The sequence below is a fragment of the Phyllobates terribilis genome, unplaced genomic scaffold (assembly GCF_046119375.1).
Source record: "Phyllobates terribilis strain yellow unplaced genomic scaffold, ASM4611937v1 Scaffold_11__3_contigs__length_659146591, whole genome shotgun sequence".
Taxonomy (NCBI): Eukaryota; Metazoa; Chordata; class Amphibia; order Anura; family Dendrobatidae; genus Phyllobates; species Phyllobates terribilis.
In genome coordinates this window covers 615,929,141-615,954,883 of record NW_027362771.1, presented here as the reverse complement: position 1 = coordinate 615,954,883, position 25,743 = coordinate 615,929,141, and the positions used below count along the sequence as shown (strand labels likewise).

General features: G+C 48.1%; 1 protein-coding gene across 6 annotated transcripts in view; it reads left to right on the top strand.

Moving 5' to 3' along the window:
• Positions 1–25,743, top strand: part of PLD2 (phospholipase D2) — an 86,360-nt gene that overhangs the window by 21,574 nt on the left and 39,043 nt on the right. For 4 of the 6 annotated variants that reach the window (XM_073654507.1, XM_073654509.1, XM_073654512.1 and 1 more), the window contains exons 2-7: positions 6,199–6,319; positions 11,662–11,795; positions 15,116–15,267; positions 15,518–15,617; positions 22,893–22,958; positions 23,933–23,991. In XM_073654507.1, coding sequence (XP_073510608.1) covers positions 6,211–6,319; positions 11,662–11,795; positions 15,116–15,267; positions 15,518–15,617; positions 22,893–22,958; positions 23,933–23,991 — 620 coding nt within the window. In that variant the 5' untranslated portion in view covers positions 6,199–6,210. The remainder of the gene's footprint in view (positions 1–6,198; positions 6,320–11,661; positions 11,796–15,115; positions 15,268–15,517; positions 15,618–22,892; positions 22,959–23,932; positions 23,992–25,743) is intronic. The other 2 variants (XM_073654510.1, XM_073654511.1) reach the window with 1 other exon arrangement.

Below are 25,743 nucleotides of genomic sequence, written 5' to 3'. Positions count from 1 at the left end.
TAGTCTATGCGGGAGGCCGCTTGTGCTCATGCTCGTGTAGTCTATGCGGGAGGCCGCTTGTGCTCATGCTCGTGTAGTCTATGCGGGAGGCCGCTTGTGCTCATGCTCGGGTAGTCTATGCGGGAGGCCGCTTGTGCTCATGCTCGGGTAGTCTATGCGGGAGGCCGCTTGTGCTCATGCTCGGGTAGTCTATGCGGGAGGCCGCTTGTGCTCATGCTCGGGTAGTCTATGCGGGAGGCCGCTTGTGCTCATGCTCGGGTAGTCTATGCGGGAGGCCGCTTGTGCTCATGCTCGGGTAGTCTATGCGGGAGGCCGCTTGTGCTCATGCTCGTATCCTCTCTGCGGGAGCGCACACGTTCTGAATGGAGGGCTTATGTACCTCCAATATATGGTTGAGTCCGGACCTATACGTGCTCAGGGTGTATTATATATCCACAGTGAGGGTGCTGTAGGATTACAGTATATGTTCTTTATAGGGTTGTGACTGGACGTGTACTATCTGTAGGTGCTCGGCAGAGTGTATGTATTGGGTGTTTGAACAAATAACTTTTCCAGGCGAGTATATGAATGTGTATATTCTCAGTAGGGTGTCTATATAGCACCTGCATATAGTATGTTCTCTATAGGATGTTTTCTAGAACCTGTTTAGACGCAGATGTGTTGACCGTCCTCCAGGAGACCGTGACTTTTTGACCTACGAGAGAATGATTATTACTTTTTCGGCCATACCTGGTGAGCTTTATCTGAAGAGGTGACCCTTTTTCGGCCATACCTAGTGAGCTTTATCTGAAGAGGTGACCCTTTTTCGGCCATACCTAGTGAGCTCGATCTGAAGAGGTGACCCTTTTTTGGCCATACCTGGTGAGCTCGATCTGAAGAGGTGACCCTTTTTCGGCCATACCTAGTGAGCTCGCTCTGAAGAGGTGACCCTTTTTCGGCCATACCTAGTGCGCTCGCTCTGAAGAGGTGACCCTTTTTCGGCCATACCTAGTGAGCTCGCTCTGAAGAGGTGACCCTTTTTCGGCCATACCTAGTGAGCTCGATCTGAAGAGGTGACCCTTTTTCGGCCATACCTAGTGAGTTCGCTCTGAAGAGGTGACCCTTTTTCGGCCATGCCTAGTGAGCTCGATCTGAAGAGGTGACCCTTTTGTGGAGTAGATTGAACTACTTTAACATAGTGGATCAGATGTGAACTGTTTAATGTTGTAGGTTTACTCCTCCTGTCCATTGTTACCCTAACAGGCGGATGATGCCTGTATCTGCAGCAGCTGTACCCTGAAGAGCAGAAGACCTCTCATCTCGTCAGCCTTTTCGTTAGGAATTGGTGTTTCTGATCAGGGGAGCTGTTGTCAAATGGCAGCGGTTCATTTTTACTCTTTTGAGTTGATAAGAGAGCAGTGCAGAAATAGGAAGAAGCGCGGGGCTGGTCTTTGTCTTTGTGCAGGAAGCGGGGGCTGGTCTTTGTCTCTGTGCAGGAAGCGCGGGGCGGGTCTTTGTCTCTGTGCAGGAAGCGCGGGGCTGGTCTTTGTCTTTGTGCAGGAAGCGGGGGCTGGTCTTTGTCTCTGTGCAGGAAGCGCGGGGCGGGTCTTTGTCTCTGTGCAGGAAGCGTGGGGCGGGTCTTTGTCTCTGTGCAGGAAGCGGGGGCGGGTCTTTGTCTCTGTGCAGGAAGCGCGGGGCGGGTCTTTGTCTCTGTGCAGGAAGCGCGGGGCGGGTCTTTGTCTCTGTGCAGGAAGCGCGGGGCGGGTCTTTGTCTCTGTGCAGGAAGCGCGGGGCGGGTCTTTGTCTCTGTGCAGGAAGCGCGGGGCGGGTCTTTGTCTCTGTGCAGGAAGCGGAGGCGGGTCTGTCTCTGTGCAGGAAGTGGAGGCGGTTCTTTATCTCTGTGCAGGAAGGGGAGGCGGGTCTTTGTCTCTGTGCAGGAAGCGGATGCGGGTCTTTGTCTCTGTGCAGGAAGCGGATGCGGGTCTTTGTCTCTGTGCAGGAAACAGAGGCGGGTCTTTGTCTCTGTGCAGGAAGCTGGGGGCGGGTCTTTTCGGGGTGAGTTTTGCTCTGCTGTTGCTCTCATCTCTCATTCATACGGGCAGAACAGAAAGAGGGGTTTAAAATTCAGATCAAGAATTAGACAACTACAGAAGGATCGATTAGGATTAGGAGGTGAAAGAATGTTCCAGCTCGTATAGTTCTGGTAGAATACTGATGGGATAAAATGCAGAGCCTGAGCATTGGGAAAGTGCCTGCACATATTAGACTGTAGCGTGCCCCAGATATAGATTTACCTCCATGTAAAATTAAAAAAATTGTCATTGTGAAATTTCCATGAAGGTCACAGCTCGGAGCTTTGCTTTGAATCGTATAGATACCCATTTGTAAAAATATGCGTTGCACCCCACCCGCTGTATATGATGGCGGAAACGTTAAGTATTGTGTTTTATAGGGTTAGTTTTGTGTCTGTCGCCGTGTTTTGCTGGGCTGAGCAGGGAGGTACAATTACTAATTGTCGGGGTGTGATGAGCTATAGATTAATCCTGGTTCTCTAACTAGTCTACAATAAAAAATAAATAAATAATCGTCATGACCGAAAGTGTTGACACCCTTGAAATTGCTCCAGAAAATGAAGTATTTCTCCCAGAAAGTTATTGCAGTTACACATATATTGTTATACACAGTTTTATTTCCTTTGTGTGTATTGGAACAACTTGTAAACGTCTTGATTACGTTGCGCACTGTGGACAAATAAACATCAAGATCTCTGTGGATGGACTTGTAACCTTGACAGTATTGATATTTTTCAACAATTTTGGTTCTCAAGTCCTCGGACAGTTCTCTTCTCCTCTTTGTGTTCTCCATTCTTAGTGTGGCACACACAGACACACAATGCAAAGACTGTGTCAACTTCTTATTTTATCTGGTGTCAGGTGTGATTTTCCTATTGCTCACACCTGTTACTTGCCACAGGTGAGTGTGAACGAGCATCACATGCTGGAAACAAAGTTGTGTGTCAACTATTTTGTCTGGCACATTTTTTAGGTTTTGTGTGAAATTATGTCCAATTTGCCTTATTTTCTCCTTTTTTGTTGTTCCAATACACACAAAGGAAATAAAAGATCTATAACAAAATGTTATTGTAATAATTTCCTGGGAGAAATACTGGGGGTTTATTTTTATTTTTTTACTTGTACTTTTTGTCCATAATGTATGACTTCTATACCGTTGTGTTTTATGTCACGTGACATCAGACTGATCAGCGGCCTACAGTCCTGGCTTCCGGATATGGCCGATCGGGAGGTCACGCGTAGACCCCTGGCTGCCAGCGCCTCACAGGTTGGTGTGGCGGGGGCGATGGCTGCCGGCAGGAGCTTCCTAACCTCATCCCTCCCAGTGCTGTGTAACCTGATATATTTGCATCACGGTGAGATCTGTCAGGGACTGGCGGTGTATTATGTCAGTGTTTATACAGGTGAGGCAGATGGGGGGGGGGGGGGGGGGAATCAGCCCCTGCCAAGAGGAGCCATGAACGCGAAAAATGTGTCAGTGTTACACACCTGTCCCGGGTCCGAGCTCTGCTCCCTACACCCGGTCCACTAAACTTTATTATGCTCCACGTCTGGCTTTGCTCCCATGTGTTGAGCTTTCTAGGCCTATATGAGGCTTCCCAGGACACACACCTGAGTCTTGGTATTAAGAATTTTTGTTAGTGTGTGGAAAGTTCCTGCCAGTCTCCTGGACATCTCTCTGGTCTACCTGCGGCTTCCAGTACCTCTGCTACCTGTCTGCAGTCTCCCGTATATCTCCGGTCTGCCTGTGGCTTCCAGTACCTCTGCTACCTGTCTGCGATCTCCCAGATATCTCTGCACTGCCTGCGGCTTCCAGTACCTCTGCTACCTGTCTGCGATCTCCCAGATATCTCTGCACTGCCTGCGGCTTCCAGTACCTCTGCTACCTGTCTGCAGTCTCCCGTATATCTCCGGTCTGCCTGCGGCTTACAGTACCTCTGCTACCTGTCTGCGATCTCCCAGATATCTCTGCACTGCCTGCGGCTTCCAGTACCTCTGCTACCTGTCTGCAGTCTCCCGTATATCTCCGGTCTGCCTGTGGCTTCCAGTACCTCTGCTAACTCTCTGCAGTCTCCCGTATATCTCCCGTCTGCCTGTGGCTTCCAGTACCTCTGCTACCTGTTTGCAGTCTCCCGTATATCTCCGGTCTGCCTGTGGCTTCCAGTACCTCTGCTACCTGTCTGCAGTCTCCCATATATCTCCGGTCTGCCTGCGGCTTACAGTACCTCTGCTACCTGTCTGCGATCTCCCAGATATCTCTGCACTGCCTGCGGCTTCCAGTACCTCTGCTACCTGTCTGCAGTCTCCCGTATATCTCCGGTCTGCCTGCGGCTTACAGTACCTCTGCTACCTGTCTGCAGTCTCCCATATATCTCCGGTCTGCCTGCGGCTTCCAGTACCTCTGCTACCTGTCTGCGATCTCCCAGATATCTCTGCACTGCCTGCGGCTTCCAGTACCTCTGCTACCTGTCTGCAGTCTCCCTTATACCTCTGGTCTGCCTGCGGCTTCCAGTACCTCTGCTACCTGTCTGCGATCTCCCAGATATCTCTGCACTGCCTGCGGCTTCCAGTACCTCTGCTACCTGTCTGCAGTCTCCTGTATATCTCTGCTCTGCCTGCTGCTTCCAGTACCTCTGCTACCTGTCTGCGATCTCCCATATATCTCCGGTCTGCCTGTGGCTTCCAGTACCTCTGCTACCTGTCTGCGGTCTCCTGTATATCTCTGGTCTGCCTGTGGCTTCCAGTACCTCTGCTACCTGTCTGCAGTCTCCCATATATCTCCAGCCTGCCTGCGTCTTCCAGTACCTCTGCTACCTGTCTGCGGTCTCCCGTATATCTCTGGTCTGCCTATGGCTTCCAGTACCTCTGCTACCTTTCTGCGGTCTTCCGGATATCTCCGGTCTGCCTGTGGCTTCCAGTACCTCTGCTAACTCTCTGCAGTCTCCCGTATATCTCCGGTCTGCCTGTGGCTTCCAGTACCTCTGCTACCTGTTTGCAGTCTCCTGTATATCTCCGGTCTGCCTGCCGCTTCCAGTACCTCTGCTACCTGTCTGCAGTCTCCCATATATCTCTGGTCTGCCTGCGGCTTCCAGTACCTCTGCTACCTGTCTGCGATCTCCCATATATCTGCGGTCTGCCTGCGGCTTCCAGTACCTCTGCTACCTGTCTGCTTTCTCCTGGACCCATCTGGACAGTCAGGACCTGCTATCACATGGACATTGGTGTATAATTTATGTACAGCTGGTATAACCTGGGTATCTCATGTATATAACTATATACCGTAAGAACAGCTGGTATTATCTGGTAGATGTTCCTCTGGTATAAGATGAGCGTATATGTTGCTGTGTGTGATGCTGGGTGTTGTAGTACCTGTGTGTGATGCTGGGTGTTGTAGTATTTGGCTTTCCTCGGTGCCTCAGTAATTCCTGCGCTTCCCGGCTCTTGGTCTTTCTTGGCAGCGGGGCTGAGGTTACATAAGGCTCCTTTGTGTTTCTTCGTTAGTATTCTCGGAGTATGTGGCGGTCGGTGCAGTGCGTCTTGTCAGATGATGGGGGGAGTCGTCCATTAGGAGTTACACAAGATCTCCAGTGACGGAGCTGTCAGGAGGAGCCCCCTGGCCGGGTGGCTTTGTGCTGCTGGCAGGGTTGGCCGCTACGTCTTGGCTTTGCTCCATTATGTAATCACTTTGATATAAATATTTTCTCCGGTTTCCCAGGCAGACGCAGCGATTACTTTTTTTTTCCTCCCGGTAACCTCAGATTTCCCGAGCCCCTGATATCCTCTCCGTGTGACTATTCCCTGCTGATACAGTGCTGCCGTACATAAAGCATCTCACGTCCCCTAAACATTAAATTAAAAATTAGAATTGCCCTGCTTTTCCCAAGTTTATAAACATTAGTGAGCGTTCCCCTCCTCGAGTCTGTGCGGATGACTTCTATTATATTATCCTGATAAAGGACACAATTCTGGCTGCCTGCAGCCACCACTAGAGGGAGCTCACAGTATGTAAGTGGAGACATACTGCAGGAATCTGTGAGCTCCCCCGGTGGTGGTTGCAGGTAGCACAGAATTTTTTGCAATCGATAATTTCTCTGTCGGATCTGATTGTATCCTATCCCTAAATATATTCCAACTTTTATCCTTTCAGGTGTCTCTTAACATGCAGACTCCGGAGTCGCCCGATGGCTGCTTCCTGCCCCAACACCTGGACACTGCGGCCCTAGACTTGGATGTCGATGAGCTGGACTCTATACGTGAAGATGAAGAAGGTACGCCATACCAGGGTCTAAAAATATGGGGATGGGGCAGAGATACAAACCTTACTCTAAAGGGGGCTCAATTTCGTAATGGGGTGTAAGACTCTCCTGCAGCGCCTCTGCTGTACCGGTGCTTCCACCTTACCTTTTGTGGTTCTTATACATGGGGCAACCACGTGACAGCCCACCCTCACTACTAGTGCAGCCGGCTGAATTTTAGTCTGCTTCACAAGAAATTCCTCAAACGCTGACGTCGGTCTGATCTCCTCAGAGGTTTATCCCATAAACTGTGCCTGAGAAACAACGAACTCCTCCGCTAATGAGGGGAAAGGACGGCCCGGGTCAGACATTACATGGCGGTCAGCCCATATCTGTGTATCCTTCATTCCTTATAGCAGCGGTGGGGAACCTTTTTTCCTGCAAAGGCCATTTTGGATATATAGACCATCACTCGGGGGGGCCGTACAAAATGATCAACTTGAAATTTGTCCTGCTATACTTGGTCAACCATTTAATTAACCTTCCCCACCAATGTGACGGCTTCTCTTTGGTGAGGTGTGATGGTAGGTGGTAGTGATGATGTGGCTGCTCACAGCTGCTGGAGCGCAGTCAACTCTTTGCGATTATACATCTGTGTTCAGCAATAAGTTCTGAACACAGATTTTACACTGCAGGTCTCCTCACAGGGGGAAATCACTGCTCACATTACTAGAATTCATAAGTGGGAGCTCCACTCTATACATCACATAGGAGACACTGAGACTGCTCTATACATCACATAGGAGACACTGAGACTGCTCTATACATCACATAGGAGACACTGAGACTGCTCTATACATCACATAGGAGACACTGAGACTGCTCTATACATCACATAGGAGACACTGAGACTGCTCTATACATCACATAGGAGACACACTGAGACTGCTCTATACATCATATAGGAGACACACTGAGACTGCTCTATACATCACATAGGAGACACACTGAGACTGCTCTATACATCACATAGGAGACACACTGAGACTGCTCTATACATCACATAGGAGACACACTGAGACTGCTCTATACATCACATAGGAGACACACTGAGACTGCTCTATACATCACATAGGAGACACACTGAGACTGCTCTATACATCACATAGGAGACACACTGAGACTGCTCTATACATCACATAGGAGACACTGAGACTGCTCTATACATCACATAGGAGACACTGAGACTGCTCTATACATCACATAGGAGACACTGAGACTGCTCTATACATCACAAAGGAGACACCAAGACTGCTGTATACATCACATACAGTGGTGGCCAAAAGTATTGGCACCCCTGCAATTCTGTCAAATAATACTCAGTTTCCTCCTGAAAATGATTGCAATCACAAATTCTTTGGTCTTATTATCTTCATTTAATTTTCTTGCAAGGAAAAAACACAAAAGAGAATGAAGCAAAAATCAAATCATTGATCATTTCACACAAAACTCCAAAAATGGGCCAGACAAAAGTATTGGCACCCTCAGCCTAATACTTGGTTGCACAACCTTTAGCCAAAATAACTGCGAACAACCGCTTCCGGTAACCATCAATGAGTTTCTTACAATGCTCTGCTGGAATTGTAGACCATTCTTCTTTGGCAAACTGCTCCAGGTCCCTGATATTTGAAGGGTGCCTTCTCCAAACTGCCATTTTGAGATCTCTCCACAAGTGTTCTATGGGATTCAGGTCTGGACTCATTGCTGGCCACCTTAGGCTGCCAGAGGCAGCAAAGCAACCCCAAAACATCAGGGAACCTCCGCCATGTTTGACTGTAGGGACCGTGTTCTTTTCTTTGAATGCCTCTTTTTTTTTCCTGTACACTCTATGTTGATGCTTTTTCACAATAAAGCTCTACTTTTGTCTCATCTGACCAGAGAACATTCTTCCAAAACGTTTTAGGCTTTCTCAGGTAAGTTTTGGCAAACTCCAGCCTGGCTTTTTTTATGTCTTGGGGTAAGAAGTGGGGTCTTCCTGGGTATCCTACCATACAGTCCCTTTTCATTCAGACGCCGACGGATAGTACGGGTTGACACTGTTGTACCCTCGGACTGCAGGGCAGCTTGAACTTGTTTGGATGTTAGTCGAGGTTCTTTATCCACCATCCGCACAATCTTGCGTTGAAATCTCTCGTCAATTTTTCTTTTCCGTCCACATCTAGGGAGGTTAGCCACAGTGCCATGGGCTTTACACTTCTTGATGACACTGCGCACGGAAGACACAGGAACATTCAGGTCTTTGGAGATGGACTTGTAGCCTTGAGATTGCTCATGCTTCCTCACAATTTGGTTTCACAAGTCCTCAGACAGTTCTTTGGTCTTCTTTCTTTCCTCCATGCTCAATGTGGTACACAAGGACACAGGACAGAGGTTGAGTCAACTTTAATCCATGTTAATTGGCTGCAAGTGTGATTTAGTTATTGCCAACACCTGTTAGGTGCCCCAGGTAAGTTACAGGTGCTGTTAATTACACCAATTACAGAAGCATCACATGATTGTTCAAACAGTGCCAATACTTTTGTCCACCCCCTTTTTTAGGTTTGGTGTGGAATTATATCCAATTTGGCTTTAGGACAATTCTTTTTGTGTTTTTTCATTGAAGACAAATTAAATGAAGATAATAAGACCAAAGAATTTGTGATTGCAATCATTTTCAGGAAGAAACTGAGTATTATCTGACAGAATTGCAGGGGTGCCAATACTTTTGGCCACCACTGTAGGAGATACTGTGACTGCTATAGATCCATCTACATAGAGACACTGAGACTGCTGTTTATACATTATACACGTCACATAGGAGTCGCCTGGGGTACATGCATCACAGGATGGGCTGCTGTTGTCGTAGGTGCTACTGGATTGCAGAACACACTGCATAGCCTCCATATACACAGTATAATGACCCTACTGTACCCCACCTCAACTCCCAAGGCAAAGTATGGTGACCCCAACACACTGTGATCCCCACGCAGCTCTCCATGCAGTTTAATAGCCGCACACTGTATGATGGACTCACACAGTCCTCCAGACAGTATGATGAACTCCACACAAACCTTCGCACTGTATAATTGTTTGCATACAATATAATGGCTCCCCATGTAGCCTTCCATATAGTATAACATGCCCCCCATGATCTTCCATACAATATAATGCTCCCCCATGGTCCTCCAAACAATATAATGCACTCCCCATGGTCCTCCAAACAATATAATGCACTCCCCATGGTCCTCCAAACAATATAATGCACTCCCCATGGTCCTCCAAACAATATAATGCACTCCCCATGGTCCTCCAAACAATATAATGCACTCCCCATGGCCCTCCATACAATATAATGCACTCCCCATGATCCTCCATACAATATAATGCACTCCCCCCATGGTCCTCTATACAATATAATGCACTCCCCCCATGGTCCTCTATACAATATAATGCACTCCCCCCATGGTCCTCTATACAATATAATGCACTCCCCCCATGGTCCTCTATACAATATAATGCACTCCCCCCATGGTCCTCCATACAATATAATGCTCCCCCCATGGTCCTCCATACAATATAATGCACCCCCCATGGTCCTCCATACAATATAATGCACCCCCCATGTTCCTCCATACAGTATAATGCACCCCCCCATGGTCCTCCATACAATATAATGCACTCCCCATGGTCCTCCAAACAATATAATGCACTCCCCATGGTCCTCCATACAATATAATGCACTCCCCATGATCCTCCATACAATATAATGCACTCCCCCCATGGTCCTCTATACAATATAATGCACTCCCCCCATGGTCCTCTATACAATATAATGCACTCCCCCCATGGTCCTCTATACAATATAATGCACCCCCCCCATGGTCCTCCATACAATATAATGCACTCCCCATGATCCTCCATACAATATAATGCACTCCCCCCATGGTCCTCTATACAATATAATGCACTCCCCCCATGGTCCTCTATACAATATAATGCACTCCCCCCATGGTCCTCTATACAATATAATGCACTCCCCCCATGGTCCTCTATACAATATAATGCACTCCCCCCATGGTCCTCCATACAATATAATGCTCCCCCCATGGTCCTCCATACAATATAATGCACCCCCCATGGTCCTCCATACAATATAATGCACCCCCCATGGTCCTCCATACAGTATAATGCACCCCCCCATGGTCCTCCATACAATATAATGCACTCCCCATGGTCCTCCAAACAATATAATGCACTCCCCATGGTCCTCCAAACAATATAATGCACTCCCCATGGTCCTCCATACAATATAATGCACTCCCCATGATCCTCCATACAATATAATGCACTCCCCCCATGGTCCTCTATACAATATAATGCACTCCCCCCATGGTCCTCTATACAATATAATGCACTCCCCCCATGGTCCTCTATACAATATAATGCACCCCCCCCATGGTCCTCCATACAATATAATGCACCCCCCCCATGGTCCTCCATACAATATAATGCACCCCCCCCATGGTCCTCCATACAATATAATGCACCCCCCCATGGTCCTCCATACAATATAATGCACCCCCCCATGGTCCTCCATACAATATAATGCACCCCCCCATGGTCCTCCATACAATATAATGCACCCCCCAAGGTCCTCCATACAATATAATGCACCCCCCATGTTCCTCCATACAGTATAATGCACCCCCCCATGGTCCTCCATACAATATAATGCACCCCCCCATGGTCCTCCATACAATATAATGCACCCCCCCATGGTCCTCCATACAATATAATGCACCCCCCCTATGGTCTTCTGTACTCCATTATGGTCACCAGTCACTGATTTACATAGCTATAAATACGCCACTGCGCAGGACATAATCCTTTATTCCACGCGCCGCAGCGTTCAGTAGTGAAGCAGTGTGGTCCCTGGGAATCTGCCTTTAAAGGGACACATTTTGTAGGCGGACTGCTCTCAATTTACCATGCAAGTTACATCTATTGTTCCCTGTTATCAGCCATTTCAGTCTGAGAAAATGCTGACTACAGGACAGGTGAATACAGTCTATCCCTCTGTTATCAACCATCTCCCTCAACTCTTCCATAACTAATGGATTCAGCCTTCTCTCTGGCGACCATGACTCGAGTGCATACAGCTGCATGCCCCATAGTGAGCTCAGGAGGTTTCTTTGCTGTACATTAGGCTGCCTCTTCCTGCTGCACAGACTTGGTTTATGTCTCCCCTGCTACAGCCAGCACCAGTGAAGGCCGGCAGATTTCTGCATTTTAGATGGCAATGCTTTTTTTTTTTTTTAATATTTCTTCTTTCTCAGCAGGATCTCAGTTCAGCTCATTCCTCAATGTCTATTACCTGAAAGGACTGAAGCACCAGGGCTCTGTATTCCTGAGAGGCATTCCCGTGACTGCAAACATACTACAGACCGAGCGCTACACCAGCGGCTCCAAGGTAAGAGCAGAGCTCACCAAGAAATGGGCTGTAAGTCTCCTCCCCCTGCAGGGTGATACAGATAGGAGGAGCTATGAGTCTCCTCCCCCTGCAGGGTGATACAGATAGGAGGAGGTATGAGTCTCCTTCCCCTGCAGGGTGATACAGATAGGAGGAGGTATGAGTCTCCTCCCTCTACAGGGTGATACAGATAGGAGGAGCTATGAGTCTCCTCCCCCTGCAGTGTGATACAGATAGGAGGAGCTGTGAGTCTCTACCCCCTGCAGGGTGATACAGAGAGGAGGAACTATGAGTCTGCTCCCCCTGCAGGGTGATACGGAGAGGAGGAGCTATGAGTCTCCTTCCCCTGCAGGGTGATACGGAGAGGAGGAGCTGTGAGTCCCCCCCCCCCCCCCTGCAGGGTGATACAGAGAGGAGGAGCTATGAGTCTCCTTCCCCTGCAGGGTGATAGAGAGGAGGAGCTATGAGTCTCCTTCCCCTGCAGAGTGATACGGAGAGGAGGAGCTGTGAGTCGTCCCCCACCCCCCCCTGCAGGGTGATACAGAGAGGAGGAGCTATGAGTCTCCTCCCCCTGCAGGGTGATAGAGAGAAGGAGCTATGAGTCTCCTCCCCCTGCAGGGTGATAGAGAGAAGGAGCTATGAGTCTCCTCCCCCTGCAGGGTGATAGAGAGGAGGAGCTATGAGTCTCCTCCCCCTGCAGGGTGATAGAGAGGAGGAGCTATGAGTCTCCTCCCCCTGCAGGGTGATAGAGAGGAGGAGCTATGAGTCTCCTCCCCCTGCAGGGTGATAGAGAGGAGGAGCTATGAGTCTCCTCCCCCTGCAGGGTGATACAGAGAGGAGGAGCTATGAGTCTCCTCCCCCTGCAGGGTGATACAGATAGGAGGAGCTATGAGTCTCCTCCCCCTGCAGGGTGATACAGAGAGGAGGAGCTATGAGTCTCCTCCCCCTGCAGGGTGATACAGAGAGGAGGAGCTGCGAGTCTCCTCCCCTTGCAGGGTGATACAGATAGGAGGAGCTGTGAGTCTCCTCCCCCTGCAGGGTGATACAGAGAGGAGGAGCTGTGAGTCTCCTCCCCCTGCAGGGTGATACAGAGAGGAGGAGCTGTGAGTCTCCTCCCCCTGCAGGGTGATACAGATAGGAGGAGCTATGAGTCTCCTCCCCCTGCAGGGTGATACAGAGAGGAGACAGCAGGAGCAGCTTGGAGATTCAGCGCTGGACCAGGGGAGGGAGAGTAAACCACAGCTTTTTTTTTAATTTATTTATTTTTTGTTAAACTACAACCCCTATATTGTTTCAGTCCAATTATTAAATACAATAATAAAAAGAAAAGTTAATAGAAATAGAACATATATATCGGAATAAAAGCCACAAAATAAAAAAAAAAAGGCTACAACTCTTCTTACAAGAAAGTAAAACCTCTTTCAGCGATGTTTGTACAAAATAAGTTCTTGCTATTATGTAACAGAATTCTTCTGGGGAAGATTAGAAAGAAGAATGCTGCGGTCCTGGCGATGTATAGTCGCAGCCAAAGGTTTTCAGACTGACCCAATCCTTGGTTTTCACATATTTTGCTACTTTGGATATTCTTATGGTCACTGACGGACAATTCTCAGCATTTTTACACTTTTATTGACATATCCATGAAGTTACTGTGACGCCTCAATATCCCCAGCACTGCCCCTTATTCTTCAGACTTCTGCCCTTCGCCTCGGCTGCTGGATATCGGCTTCTGGGCAGATCCTGATCTCTTCAGATCTCGGAGATGATCACAATTTCTGTGTTTTTACTTTGTCCTCCCGCTCTTTGAGGATTGAGCAAAGGTTCTCAGTGGGGCTGAGATCTGGGGGAGTTTCCGGACATGGACCAAAAATGTCAATATTTTGTTCCCAGAGCCACTTTGTCATAACTTTTTTTTCCCTTGTGACCGATTTCCGTCACGGGGAAAAGCATCATCACCACATTGTCCTGGATGATGGGAGAAGTTGTTCTTGGAGGAGGTTTAGATCCCATTCTTTATTTATGGCCATGTATTCAGGTTCAGACCAGCAGTTTAGTATACGAGTGTTTACTAGTAATGTAAGGCTCCGCCCACTTGTATATTTCCGGTTTGGAGCAGCATTACTTATACAGGTGGTTCTGGTTGTGTAATGCTCACTGTCATGAATATCACAGCCCGGGAAGGTCACTCAGAACCACCCGCTGTGGAGCGAACCGCTCTCTGCTTCCTCCTATCATGCACTAACATGCCGGTTATCAGAAAACTAGCAGTGAGCGTATGGTATATACACCTAACACATGGAATATGTGCATATACCTCTGTACGATCACCGCCAACTCCACAATAACCCCAGACTATTCGCTGCCACCACCAGTCGGATTTTTTAAATGCAGGCTGACTGGAGGCCTGGTTCTGGAAGCGTATGGCTTCGGGGCGCGGTTACAGAACAGAACTATTCAATTTTATATTTAATCCAAAGGGGGCGGTGTTTTATAAAAAATAAGTGATTTTACAAAGGCGACAAAACAATACAGCATATACAGTTATAGGGATTAACAGAAGAACTTACTATGCCGCTCGCAGACACGAATCAACTTAGCTGAAGAAGAGCGCCCCGCTTGGGGCCGTTCAGTAAACAGGATTCATGCATACACGATGTGTATCTCTCTACAGTAAACCCGATCGTAATTGGACTTGATCTTTTATGAGCGCCTGAGTTTCACCAACACACCCCCTGTGATGACCTCACCTGGGCCGGGTTGTTGGCTGTCCTCAGCCCTTCAGGATTTTATGAAAATCCCATTTATGTGATAACTCTTCTCCAGATGATGGCAGATGTTCGAGATCGTCGTCATATTTTTTATTCCGATTTCATGGTGACCCAAAGACTGGATATGACCTGGCTGTTGTTAGTTATCTGGCCATGATGGATTTGTGGCTCATAGGCAGGGGTTACTGTAATGAAAAATTATGCGTCTTCTTCCCCTACTTGCCCTGACGCTGAAAAATGTACGTCCCCTCACTATCGGATTTATACAAACGCCAATATTCTATATTTTCTTTCGGAGACATCAAGTCTAGGCTAGCTATTGTAAATATAACCCCTGCAGGAAACCACAGTGCTACTTGAATCCAACATGCATCTGCTGTGGACAAAAGGGCTCCCACTGCTCTGTTATATATATTCACATATGTGAGGGTCTTCAGAGATTTTTAATATTTTCTATGACGCCCACCCTGTTGTACACTTCAGGTTCGGACCAGCACTTTATTATTTGGTTGGTTCTTGTGATGTAATGTCCCTCCCACTTGTATATTTCAGGTTCGGACCAGCACTTTATATTCCATATGTCTCACACACGGGCCGTTCCAATGGACGATCAAGAAGAAGTACAAACACTTCCAGGAGCTGCACCGCGATCTGCTTAGACACAAGATATTTGTCTCCCTCCTGCCCCTAAACCCGCTGTCCCGGTAAGAAGGGGCGGTGCCCACAGGAGGGCGGGGGAGGAGTCAGGAACCGGTGATGGCTCCTCAGGGGCCGGGTCTTGTGGTTATTGGAGGAGCTCGAATGTTCTGGTGTCTCATCAATGAGTCTGACGGTCACCTCCAGTACTCCCCATCATTTTGTAGTGGGGGATGCACCACTCATCTCCGTGTATCTAAGTCTCTTAGATGCAGTGGTCCTGACACCTGAGGCTCTTATCTGTCCTCCCACCTCCAGGTTTTCCGTGACGAGGTCTCGAGCTGAGACCACCTCCGAGGAAATGCCCTCCTTGCCCCACGCCTCCGGAGAGTCCTCACGCCGGACCTCAAGTAAGCAGGTCGGTATGTAACCTGCCGATGGGCTTAGATACACAGCTCAGCAGACGGTATCACACAGAATAGGATTAGATACACAGCTCAGCAGACGGTATCACACAGAATAGGATTAGATACACGGCTCAGCAGACGGTATCACACAGGACAGGATTAGATACACAGCTCAGCGGACAGTATCACACAGGAGAAGATTGGATACATAGCTCAGCAGATGGTATCACACAGAATAGGATTAGATACACAGCTCAGCAAACGGTATCACACAGGTTAGGATTAGATACACGGCTCAGCAGTCAGTATCACACAGGATAGGATTAGATACACGGCTCAGCAGACAGCATCACACAGGATAGGATTAGATACACTGGTCAGCATACAGTATCACACGGGATTAGATACACAGCTCAGCAGACAGTATCACACAGGATAGGATTAGATACACGGCTCAGCAGACAGTATCACACAGGAGAGGATTAGATACACAGCTCAGCAGACAGTATCACACAGGATGGGATTAGATACACGGCTCAGCAGACTGTATCACACAGGAGAGGATTAGATACACGGCTCAGCAGTCAGTATCACACAGGATAGGATTAGATACACGGCTCAGCAGACAGTATCACACAGGATAGGATTAGATGCACGGCTCAGCAGACTGTATCACACAGGATAGGATTAGATACACGGCTCAGCAGACAGTATCACACAGGATAGGATTAGATACACGGCTCAGCAGACAGTATCACACAGGAGAGGATTAGATACACGGTTCAGGAGTCAGTATCACACAGGAGAGGATTAGATACACGGCTCAGCAGACAGTATCACACAGGATAGGATTAGATACACGGCTCAGCAGACAGTATCACACAGGATAGGATTAGATACACAGCTCAGCGGACAGTATCACACAGGAGAAGATTAGATACACGGCTCAGCAGACAGTATCACACAGGAGAGGATTAGATACACGGCTCAGCAGACAGTATCACACAGGATAGGATTAGATACACGGCTCAGCAGATGGTATCACACAGAATAGGATTAGATACACAGCTCAGCAAATGGTATCACACAGGTTAGGATTAGATACACGGCTCAGCAGTCAGTATCACACAGGATAGGATTAGATACACGGCTCAGCAGTCAGTATCACACAGGATAGGATTAGATACACGGCTCAGCAGACAGTATCACACAGGATAGGATTAGATACACTGGTCAGCATACAGTATTACACGGGATTAGATACACAGCTCAGCAGACAGTATCACACAGGATAGGATTAGATACACGGCTCAGCAGACAGTATCACACAGGAGAGGATTAGATACACGGCTCAGCAGACAGTATCACACAGGAGAGGATTAGATACACAGCTCAGCAGACAGTATCACACAGGATGGGATTAGATACACGGCTCAGCAGACAGTATCACACAGGATAGGATTAGATACACGGCTCAGCAGACAGTATCACACAGGAGAGGATTAGATACACGGCTCAGCAGACAGTATCACACAGGATAGGATTAGATGCACGGCTCAGCAGACTGTATCACACAGGATAGGATTAGATACACGGCTCAGCAGACAGTATCACACAGGATAGGATTAGATGCACGGCTCAGCAGACTGTATCACACAGGATAGGATTAGATACACGGCTCAGCAGACAGTATCACACAGGAGAGGATTAGATACACGGCTCAGCAGACAGTATCACACAGGATAGGATTAGATGCACGGCTCAGCAGACTGTATCACACAGGATAGGATTAGATACACGGCTCAGCAGACAGTATCACACAGGATAGGATTAGATACACGGCTCAGCAGACAGTATCACACAGGATAGGATTAGATACACGGCTCAGCAGACAGTATCACACAGGAGAGGATTAGATACACGGCTCAGCAGACAGTATCACACAGGAGAGGATTAGATACACAGCTCAGCAGACAGTATCACACAGGATAGGATTAGATACACGGCTCAGCAGACAGTATCACACAGGATAGGATTAGATGCACGGCTCAGCAGACAGTATCACACAGGAGAGGATTAGATACACGGCTCAGCAGTCAGTATCACACAGGATAGGATTAGATACACGGCTCAGCAGTCAGTATCACACAGGATAGGATTAGATACACGGCTCAGCAGACAGTATCACACAGGAGAGGATTAGATACACGGCTCAGCAGACAGTATCACACAGGAGAGGATTAGATACACGGCTCAGCAGACAGTATCACACAGGAGAGGATTAGATACACGGCTCAGCAGTCAGTATCACACAGGAGAGGATTAGATACACGGCTCAGCAGACAGTATCACACAGGATAGGATTAGATACACGGCTCAGCAGACAGTATCACACAGGATAGGATTAGATACACAGCTCAGCAGACAGTATCACACAGGAGAGGATTAGATACACAGCTCAGCAGACAGTATCACACAGGATAGGATTAGATACACGGCTCAGCAGACAGTATCACACAGGATAGGATTAGATACACGGCTCAGCAGACAGTATCACACAGGAGAGGATTAGATACACGGCTCAGCAGACAGTATCACACAGGATAGGATTAGATGCACAGCTCAGCAGACAGTATCACGCAGGATAGGATTAGATACACGGCTCAGCAGACAGTATCACACAGGATAGGATTAGATACACGGCTCAGCAGAGAGTATCACACAGGAGAGGATTAGATACACGGCTCAGGAGTCATTATCACACAGGAGAGGATTAGATACACGGCTCAGCAGACAGTATCACACAGGAGAGGATTAGATACACGGCTCAGCAGACAGGATCACACAGGAGAGGATTAGATACACGGCTCAGCAGACAGTATCACACAGGATAGGATTAGATACACAGCTCAGTAGTCAGTATCACACAGGATGGGATTAGATACACAGCTCAGCAGACAGTATCACACAGGATAGGATTAGATACACAGCTCAGTAGTCAGTATCACACAGGATGGGATTAGATACACAGCTCAGCAGACAGTATCACACAGGATAGGATTAGATACACGGCTCAGCAGATGGTATCACACAGGAGAGGATTAGATACACGGCTCAGCAGACAGTATCACACAGGATAGGATTAGATACACGGCTCAGCAGTCAGTATCACACAGGAGAGGATTAGATACACGGCTCAGCAGTCAGTATCACGCAGGATAGGATTAGATACACGGCTCAGCAGACAGTATCACACAGGATAGGATTAGATGTAGAGCTCAGGAGTCAGTATCACACAGGAGAGGATTAGATACACGGCTCAGCAGACAGTATCACACAGGATAGGATTAGATACACGGCTCAGCAGACAGTATCACACAGGATAGGATTAGATACACGGCTCAGCAGACGGTATCACACAGGAGAGGATTAGATACACGGCTCAGCAGACAGTATCACACAGGATAGGATTAGATACACGGCTCAGGAGTCAGTATCACACAGGAGAGGATTAGATACACGGCTCAGCAGACAGTATCACACAGGATAGGATTAGATACACGGCTCAGGAGTCAGTATCACACAGGATAGGATTAGATACACGGCTCAGCAGACAGTATCACACAGGAGAGGATTAGATACACTGCTCAGCAGACAGTATCACACAGGATAGGATTAGATACACGGTTCAGGAGTCAGTATCACACAGGATAGGATTAGATACACGGCTCAGCAGACAGTATCACACAGGAGAGGATTAGATACACAGCTCAGCAGTCAGTATCACACAGGAGAGGATTAGATACACGGCTCAGGAGTCAGTATCACACAGGAGAGGATTAGATACACGGCTCAGCAGACAGTATCACACAGGAGAGGATTAGATACACGGCTCAGCAGTCAGTATCACACAGGAGAGGATTAGATACACGGCTCAGCAGTCAGTATCACACAGGAGAGGATTAGATACACGGCTCAGCAGACAGGATCACACAGGAGAGGATTAGATACACAGCTCAGCAGTCAGTATCACGCAGGATAGGATTAGATACACAGCTCAGCAGACAGTATCACACAGGATGAGATTAGATACACAGCTCAGCAGACAGTATCACACAGGAGAGGATTAGATACACGGCTCAGCAGACAGTATCACACAGGATAGGATTAGATACACAGCTCAGCAGTCAGTATCACGCAGGATAGGATTAGATACACAGCTCAGCAGTCAGTATCACACAGGAGAGGATTAGATACACGGCTCAGCAGTCAGTATCACGCAGGATAGGATTAGATACACGGCTCAGCAGTCAGTATCACACAGGAGAGGATTAGATACACGGCTCAGCAGACAGTATCACACAGGATAGGATTAGATACACAGCTCAGCAGACAGTATCACACAGGAGAGGATTAGATACATGGCTCAGCAGACAGTATCACACAGGATAGGATTAGATACACGGCTCAGCAGACGGTATCACACAGGAGAGGATTAGATGTAGAGCTCAGGAGTCAGTATCACACAGGAGAGGATTAGATACACGGCTCAGCAGACAGTATCACACAGGATAGGATTAGATACACAGCTCAGCAGACAGTATCACACAGGATAGGATTAGATGCAGAGCTCAGCAGACAGTATCACACAGGATAGGATTAGATGCAGAGCTCAGCAGACAGTATCACACAGGATAGGATTAGATACACAGCTCAGCAGACGGTATCACACAGGATAGGATTAGATACACGGCTCAGCAGACAGTATCACACAGGATAGGATTAGATACACGGCTCAGCAGACAGTATCACACAGGATAGGATTAGATACACGGCTCAGCAGACAGTATCACACAGGATAGGATTAGATACACGGCTCAGCAGACAGTATCACACAGGAGAGGATTAGATACACGGCTCAGCAGACAGTATCACACAGGATAGGATTAGATACACGGCTCAGCAGACAGTATCACACAGGATAGGATTAGATACACGGCTCAGCAGACAGTATCACACAGGATAGGATTAGATACACGGCTCAGCAGACAGTATCACACAGGATAGGATTAGATACACGGCTCAGCAGACAGTATCACACAGGAGAGGATTAGATACACGGCTCAGCAGACAGTATCACACAGGATAGGATTAGATACACGGCTCAGCAGACGGTATCACACAGGATAGGATTAGATACACGGCTCAGCAGACGGTATCACACAAGATAGGATTAGATACACGGCTCAGCAGACAGTATCACACAGGAGAGGATTAGATACACGGCTCAGCAGACAGTATCACACAGGATAGGATTAGATACACGGCTCAGCAGACAGTATCACACAGGATAGGATTAGATACACGGCTCAGCAGACAGTATCACACAGGATAGGATTAGATACACGGCTCAGCAGACAGTATCACACAGGAGAGGATTAGATACACGGCTCAGCAGACAGTATCACACAGGAGAGGATTAGATACACGGCTCAGCAGTCAGTATCACACAGGAGAGGATTAGATACACGGCTCAGCAGACAGGATCACACAGGAGAGGATTAGATACACAGCTCAGCAGTCAGTATCACGCAGGATAGGATTAGATACACAGCTCAGCAGACAGTATCACACAGGATGAGATTAGATACACAGCTCAGCAGACAGTATCACACAGGAGAGGATTAGATACACGGCTCAGCAGACAGTATCACACAGGATAGGATTAGATACACAGCTCAGCAGTCAGTATCACGCAGGATAGGATTAGATACACAGCTCAGCAGTCAGTATCACACAGGAGAGGATTAGATACACGGCTCAGCAGTCAGTATCACGCAGGATAGGATTAGATACACGGCTCAGCAGTCAGTATCACACAGGAGAGGATTAGATACACGGCTCAGCAGACAGTATCACACAGGATAGGATTAGATACACAGCTCAGCAGACAGTATCACACAGGAGAGGATTAGATACACGGCTCAGCAGACAGTATCACACAGGATAGGATTAGATACATAGCTCAGCAGACAGTATCACACAGGATAGGATTAGATACACGGCTCAGCAGACGGTATCACACAGGAGAGGATTAGATGTAGAGCTCAGGAGTCAGTATCACACAGGAGAGGATTAGATACACGGCTCAGCAGACAGTATCACACAGGATAGGATTAGATACACAGCTCAGCAGACAGTATCACACAGGATAGGATTAGATGCAGAGCTCAGCAGACAGTATCACACAGGATAGGATTAGATGCAGAGCTCAGCAGACAGTATCACACAGGATAGGATTAGATACACAGCTCAGCAGACGGTATCACACAGGATAGGATTAGATACACGGCTCAGCAGACAGTATCACACAGGATAGGATTAGATACACGGCTCAGCAGACAGTATCACACAGGATAGGATTAGATACACGGCTCAGCAGACAGTATCACACAGGATAGGATTAGATACACGGCTCAGCAGACAGTATCACACAGGATAGGATTAGATACACGGCTCAGCAGACAGTATCACACAGGATATGATTAGATACACGGCTCAGCAGACAGTATCACACAGGAGAGGATTAGATACACGGCTCAGCAGACAGTATCACACAGGATAGGATTAGATACACGGCTCAGCAGACAGTATCACACAGGATAGGATTAGATACACGGCTCAGCAGACAGTATCACACAGGAGAGGATTAGATACACGGCTCAGCAGACAGTATCACACAGGAGAGGATTAGATACACGGCTCAGCAGACAGTATCACACAGGATAGGATTAGATACACGGCTCAGCAGACAGTATCACACAGGATAGGATTAGATACACGGCTCAGCAGACGGTATCACACAGGATAGGATTAGATACACGGCTCAGCAGACGGTATCACACAGGATAGGATTAGATACACGGCTCAGCAGACAGTATCACACAGGAGAGGATTAGATACACAGCTCAGCAGACAGTATCACACAGGATAGGATTAGATACACAGCTCAGCAGACGGTATCACACAGGATAGGATTAGATACACGGCTCAGCAGACGGTATCACACAGGGTAGGATTAGATCCACGGCTCAGCAGACGGTATCACACAGGAGAGGATTAGATACACGGCTCAGCAGACAGTATCACACAGGATAGGATTAGATACACGGCTCAGCAGACAGTATCACACAGGATAGGATTAGATGTAGAGCTCAGGAGTACAGTATAGCACGGGATTAGATACATGGCTATTTATGGATGGTTATCTTTCTTTCTTATTGTAGAAGTATCTGGCTGAATACCTTAATGTTCTCCTGGCCAAGTCCTTCTACCGAAACTACCACGCCATGGTGAGACGGCCGGAGCGGGGGAAGCGCTGCTGCTGTATACTGATGACGGGTCTTCCCTATATACAGTGTCATACTGCAGTGCCTGCGGCGGTGTAGCGTCAGGGGCTCCGGATAACCAGCCTCATACACTTCTTACATAAACTGATGGGGGGGTGGTGTGGTGCATGTTAACGGAGGATCGCTGTCACTGCTGAGCTCCGGCCCTGCAGACCTCATCCCAGATGCCTCCACAGGGCAGAGGGTCTGTTTCCTCCCCACCTCCTCGCATACAGAGGGTCGGTTCTCGCCCACCTCCTGGCGTGCAGAGGGTCGGTCCCCCCCCACCTCCTCGCATACAGAGGGTCGGTTCTCGCCCACCTCCTGGCGTGCAGAGGGTCGGTCCCCCCCCACCTCCTGGCGTGCAGAGGGTCGGTCCCCCCCCACCTCCTCGCGTGCAGAGGGTCGGTTCTCGCCCACCTCCTGGCGTGCAGAGGGTCGGTCCCCCCCCACCTCCTGGCGTGCAGAGGGTCGGTCCCCCCCCACCTCCTCGCGTGCAGAGGGTCGGTTCTCGCCCACCTCCTGGCGTGCAGAGGGTCGGTCCCCCCCCACCTCCTGGCGTGCAGAGGGTCGGTCCCCCCCCACCTCCTGGCGTGCAGAGGGTCGGTCCCCCCCCACCTCCTGGCGTGCAGAGGGTCGGTTCTCGCCCACCTCCTGGCGTGCAGAGGGTCTGTTACATCCTCCTGGTGTGCAGAGGGTCGGTCCCCCCCCCCCCCCCCACCTCGTGGCGTGCAGAGGGTCGGTCCCCCCCCCCCACCTCCTGGCGTTTAGAGGGTCGGTCCCCCATCCCCAGCATGCAGAGGGTCGGTCCAGTCTTGGGTATGGCTGGATCTTCATCCAACAGTGTCTGTATGACGTCACTGTCCACTGTTGGGTTTCTGGTCAGTGATGATGGATCAGGACAGACTTTTTCTTATCCTAACAGCGTTCTCTTCCAGATGGAGTTCCTGGAGGTCAGTCAGCTTTCCTTCATCACAGACCTGGGCAGCAAAGGACTGTGAGTATTCAGCGTATCGTCCTGCGCCTCAAGCATTATTGTCCTGTGCCTCAACCTTCAGTGTCATTATCATAGAATCCTACAATGTTCTCGTTGGAGGAGACCTCCGGGGTCCTCCTGTCCAACCCGTGGCTCAATGCAGGAGTCACTAAACCATCTCAGACAGATGTCTGTCCAGCCTCTGTGTGAAGACTTCCATTGAAGGGGAACTCACCACCTCTCGTGGCAGCCTGTTCCACTCATCACCCTAACTGTCAAAATATTTTTTCTAATATCTGATCAGTCTGATGACGTCGCCTCTCAGTCTTGTTTTTTGCTAAACATTCCCAGCGACTTTAACCGTTCCTTGTAGGACAGAGTTTACAGTCCGCTCACCATCCTGGTCCCAGGGCCATAACTTTTTCCCGCCAATATGGCGGTGTGAGGGCTTGTTTTTTGTCAGATGAGTTGTACTTTTGAATGACGCCATTGGTTTTACCATATCGTGTACTGGAAAACGGGAAAGAAATTCCAAATGCAGGGCAATTCCACAATTTGTTTTTTTTTTTTCTTTTTTTTTACCATGTTCACTAAATGCTAAAACTGACCGGCCATTATTATTATTCTCCAGGTCATTAATCGGATTAATTATTTTTATATTTTGTTAGATCAGGCGATTCTGAACGCGGCGATACCAAATATGTGTATATTTGATAATTTTTTTTTTTAATTGTTTTATTTTGAATGGGGCAAAAGAGGGGTGACTTTAAACTTTTTTTATACATGTGATGGGCAGGTCTTGTGATGCTCTTCCTGCGCGGCCATGTTAAATTCCGCTGTCGGACATTGACAGCGACATTTATCATGTTAACAGCCGCGAGTGGATCGTGATTCCACCCACAAGCAAATGTCAGCTGGATAGATCAGCTGTCATGTGCCAGAAAAAATGTGGGCTCAGCGCTGACCCCACATGGAGTGCAGGGTCACGACCTTGGACGTACCTATACATCCAAGGTCGTAAAGGGGTTAATACATCCCAGAACTGTATTTGCCTTTTTTGCTGCTGCATCACACTGTTGACTCCTGTGCAGTCTGTGATCTATTAGTTTACACAAGTCTTTTTCACACGTGCTGTTGCTTAGCTCTATTCCTCCCATTCTGTTGATGTAATTTTCATTTTTCTTGCCCAGATGCAAGAATGTTAAATCCCATTCTATTAGTCGCTACCCATTATTCAAGCTTATCTAGATCCCTCTGAATCCTTTACCTTCTCTAGTGTTCGCTATCCCTCCTAGCTTTGCATCGTCTGCACATTTGATTAGTTTACCTTCAGTTCCCTTATCTAGATCATTTATAAAAATGTTGAATAACACAGGGCCCAGGACAGAGCCTTGTGGTACCCCACTGGAAACACTCTTCTAATTTTATGTGCCACCATTTATTACCACTCTTTGGGTCCAATCACTGAGCCAGTTATAAATCCACCTAACCGTAGCCTTGTCAATCCCATACTTGGTCATTTTTTCAATAAGGATAGTATGAGAAACTTTATCAAATGCTTTGCTGAAGTCGAGATATACTATATTTACTGCATTTCCCTGATCCACCCAGTCTGTGATTCCATCATAGAAGGAAATTAGATTAGTCTACATGACTTGTTTGTTACAAAACCTTGCTGACTCTGGTTAATTACCATATTCTTGTCCAAGTACTTACGTACATGCTGTTTAATAATTTGTTCAAAGATCTTTCCTGGTATAGAAGTAAGGCTCA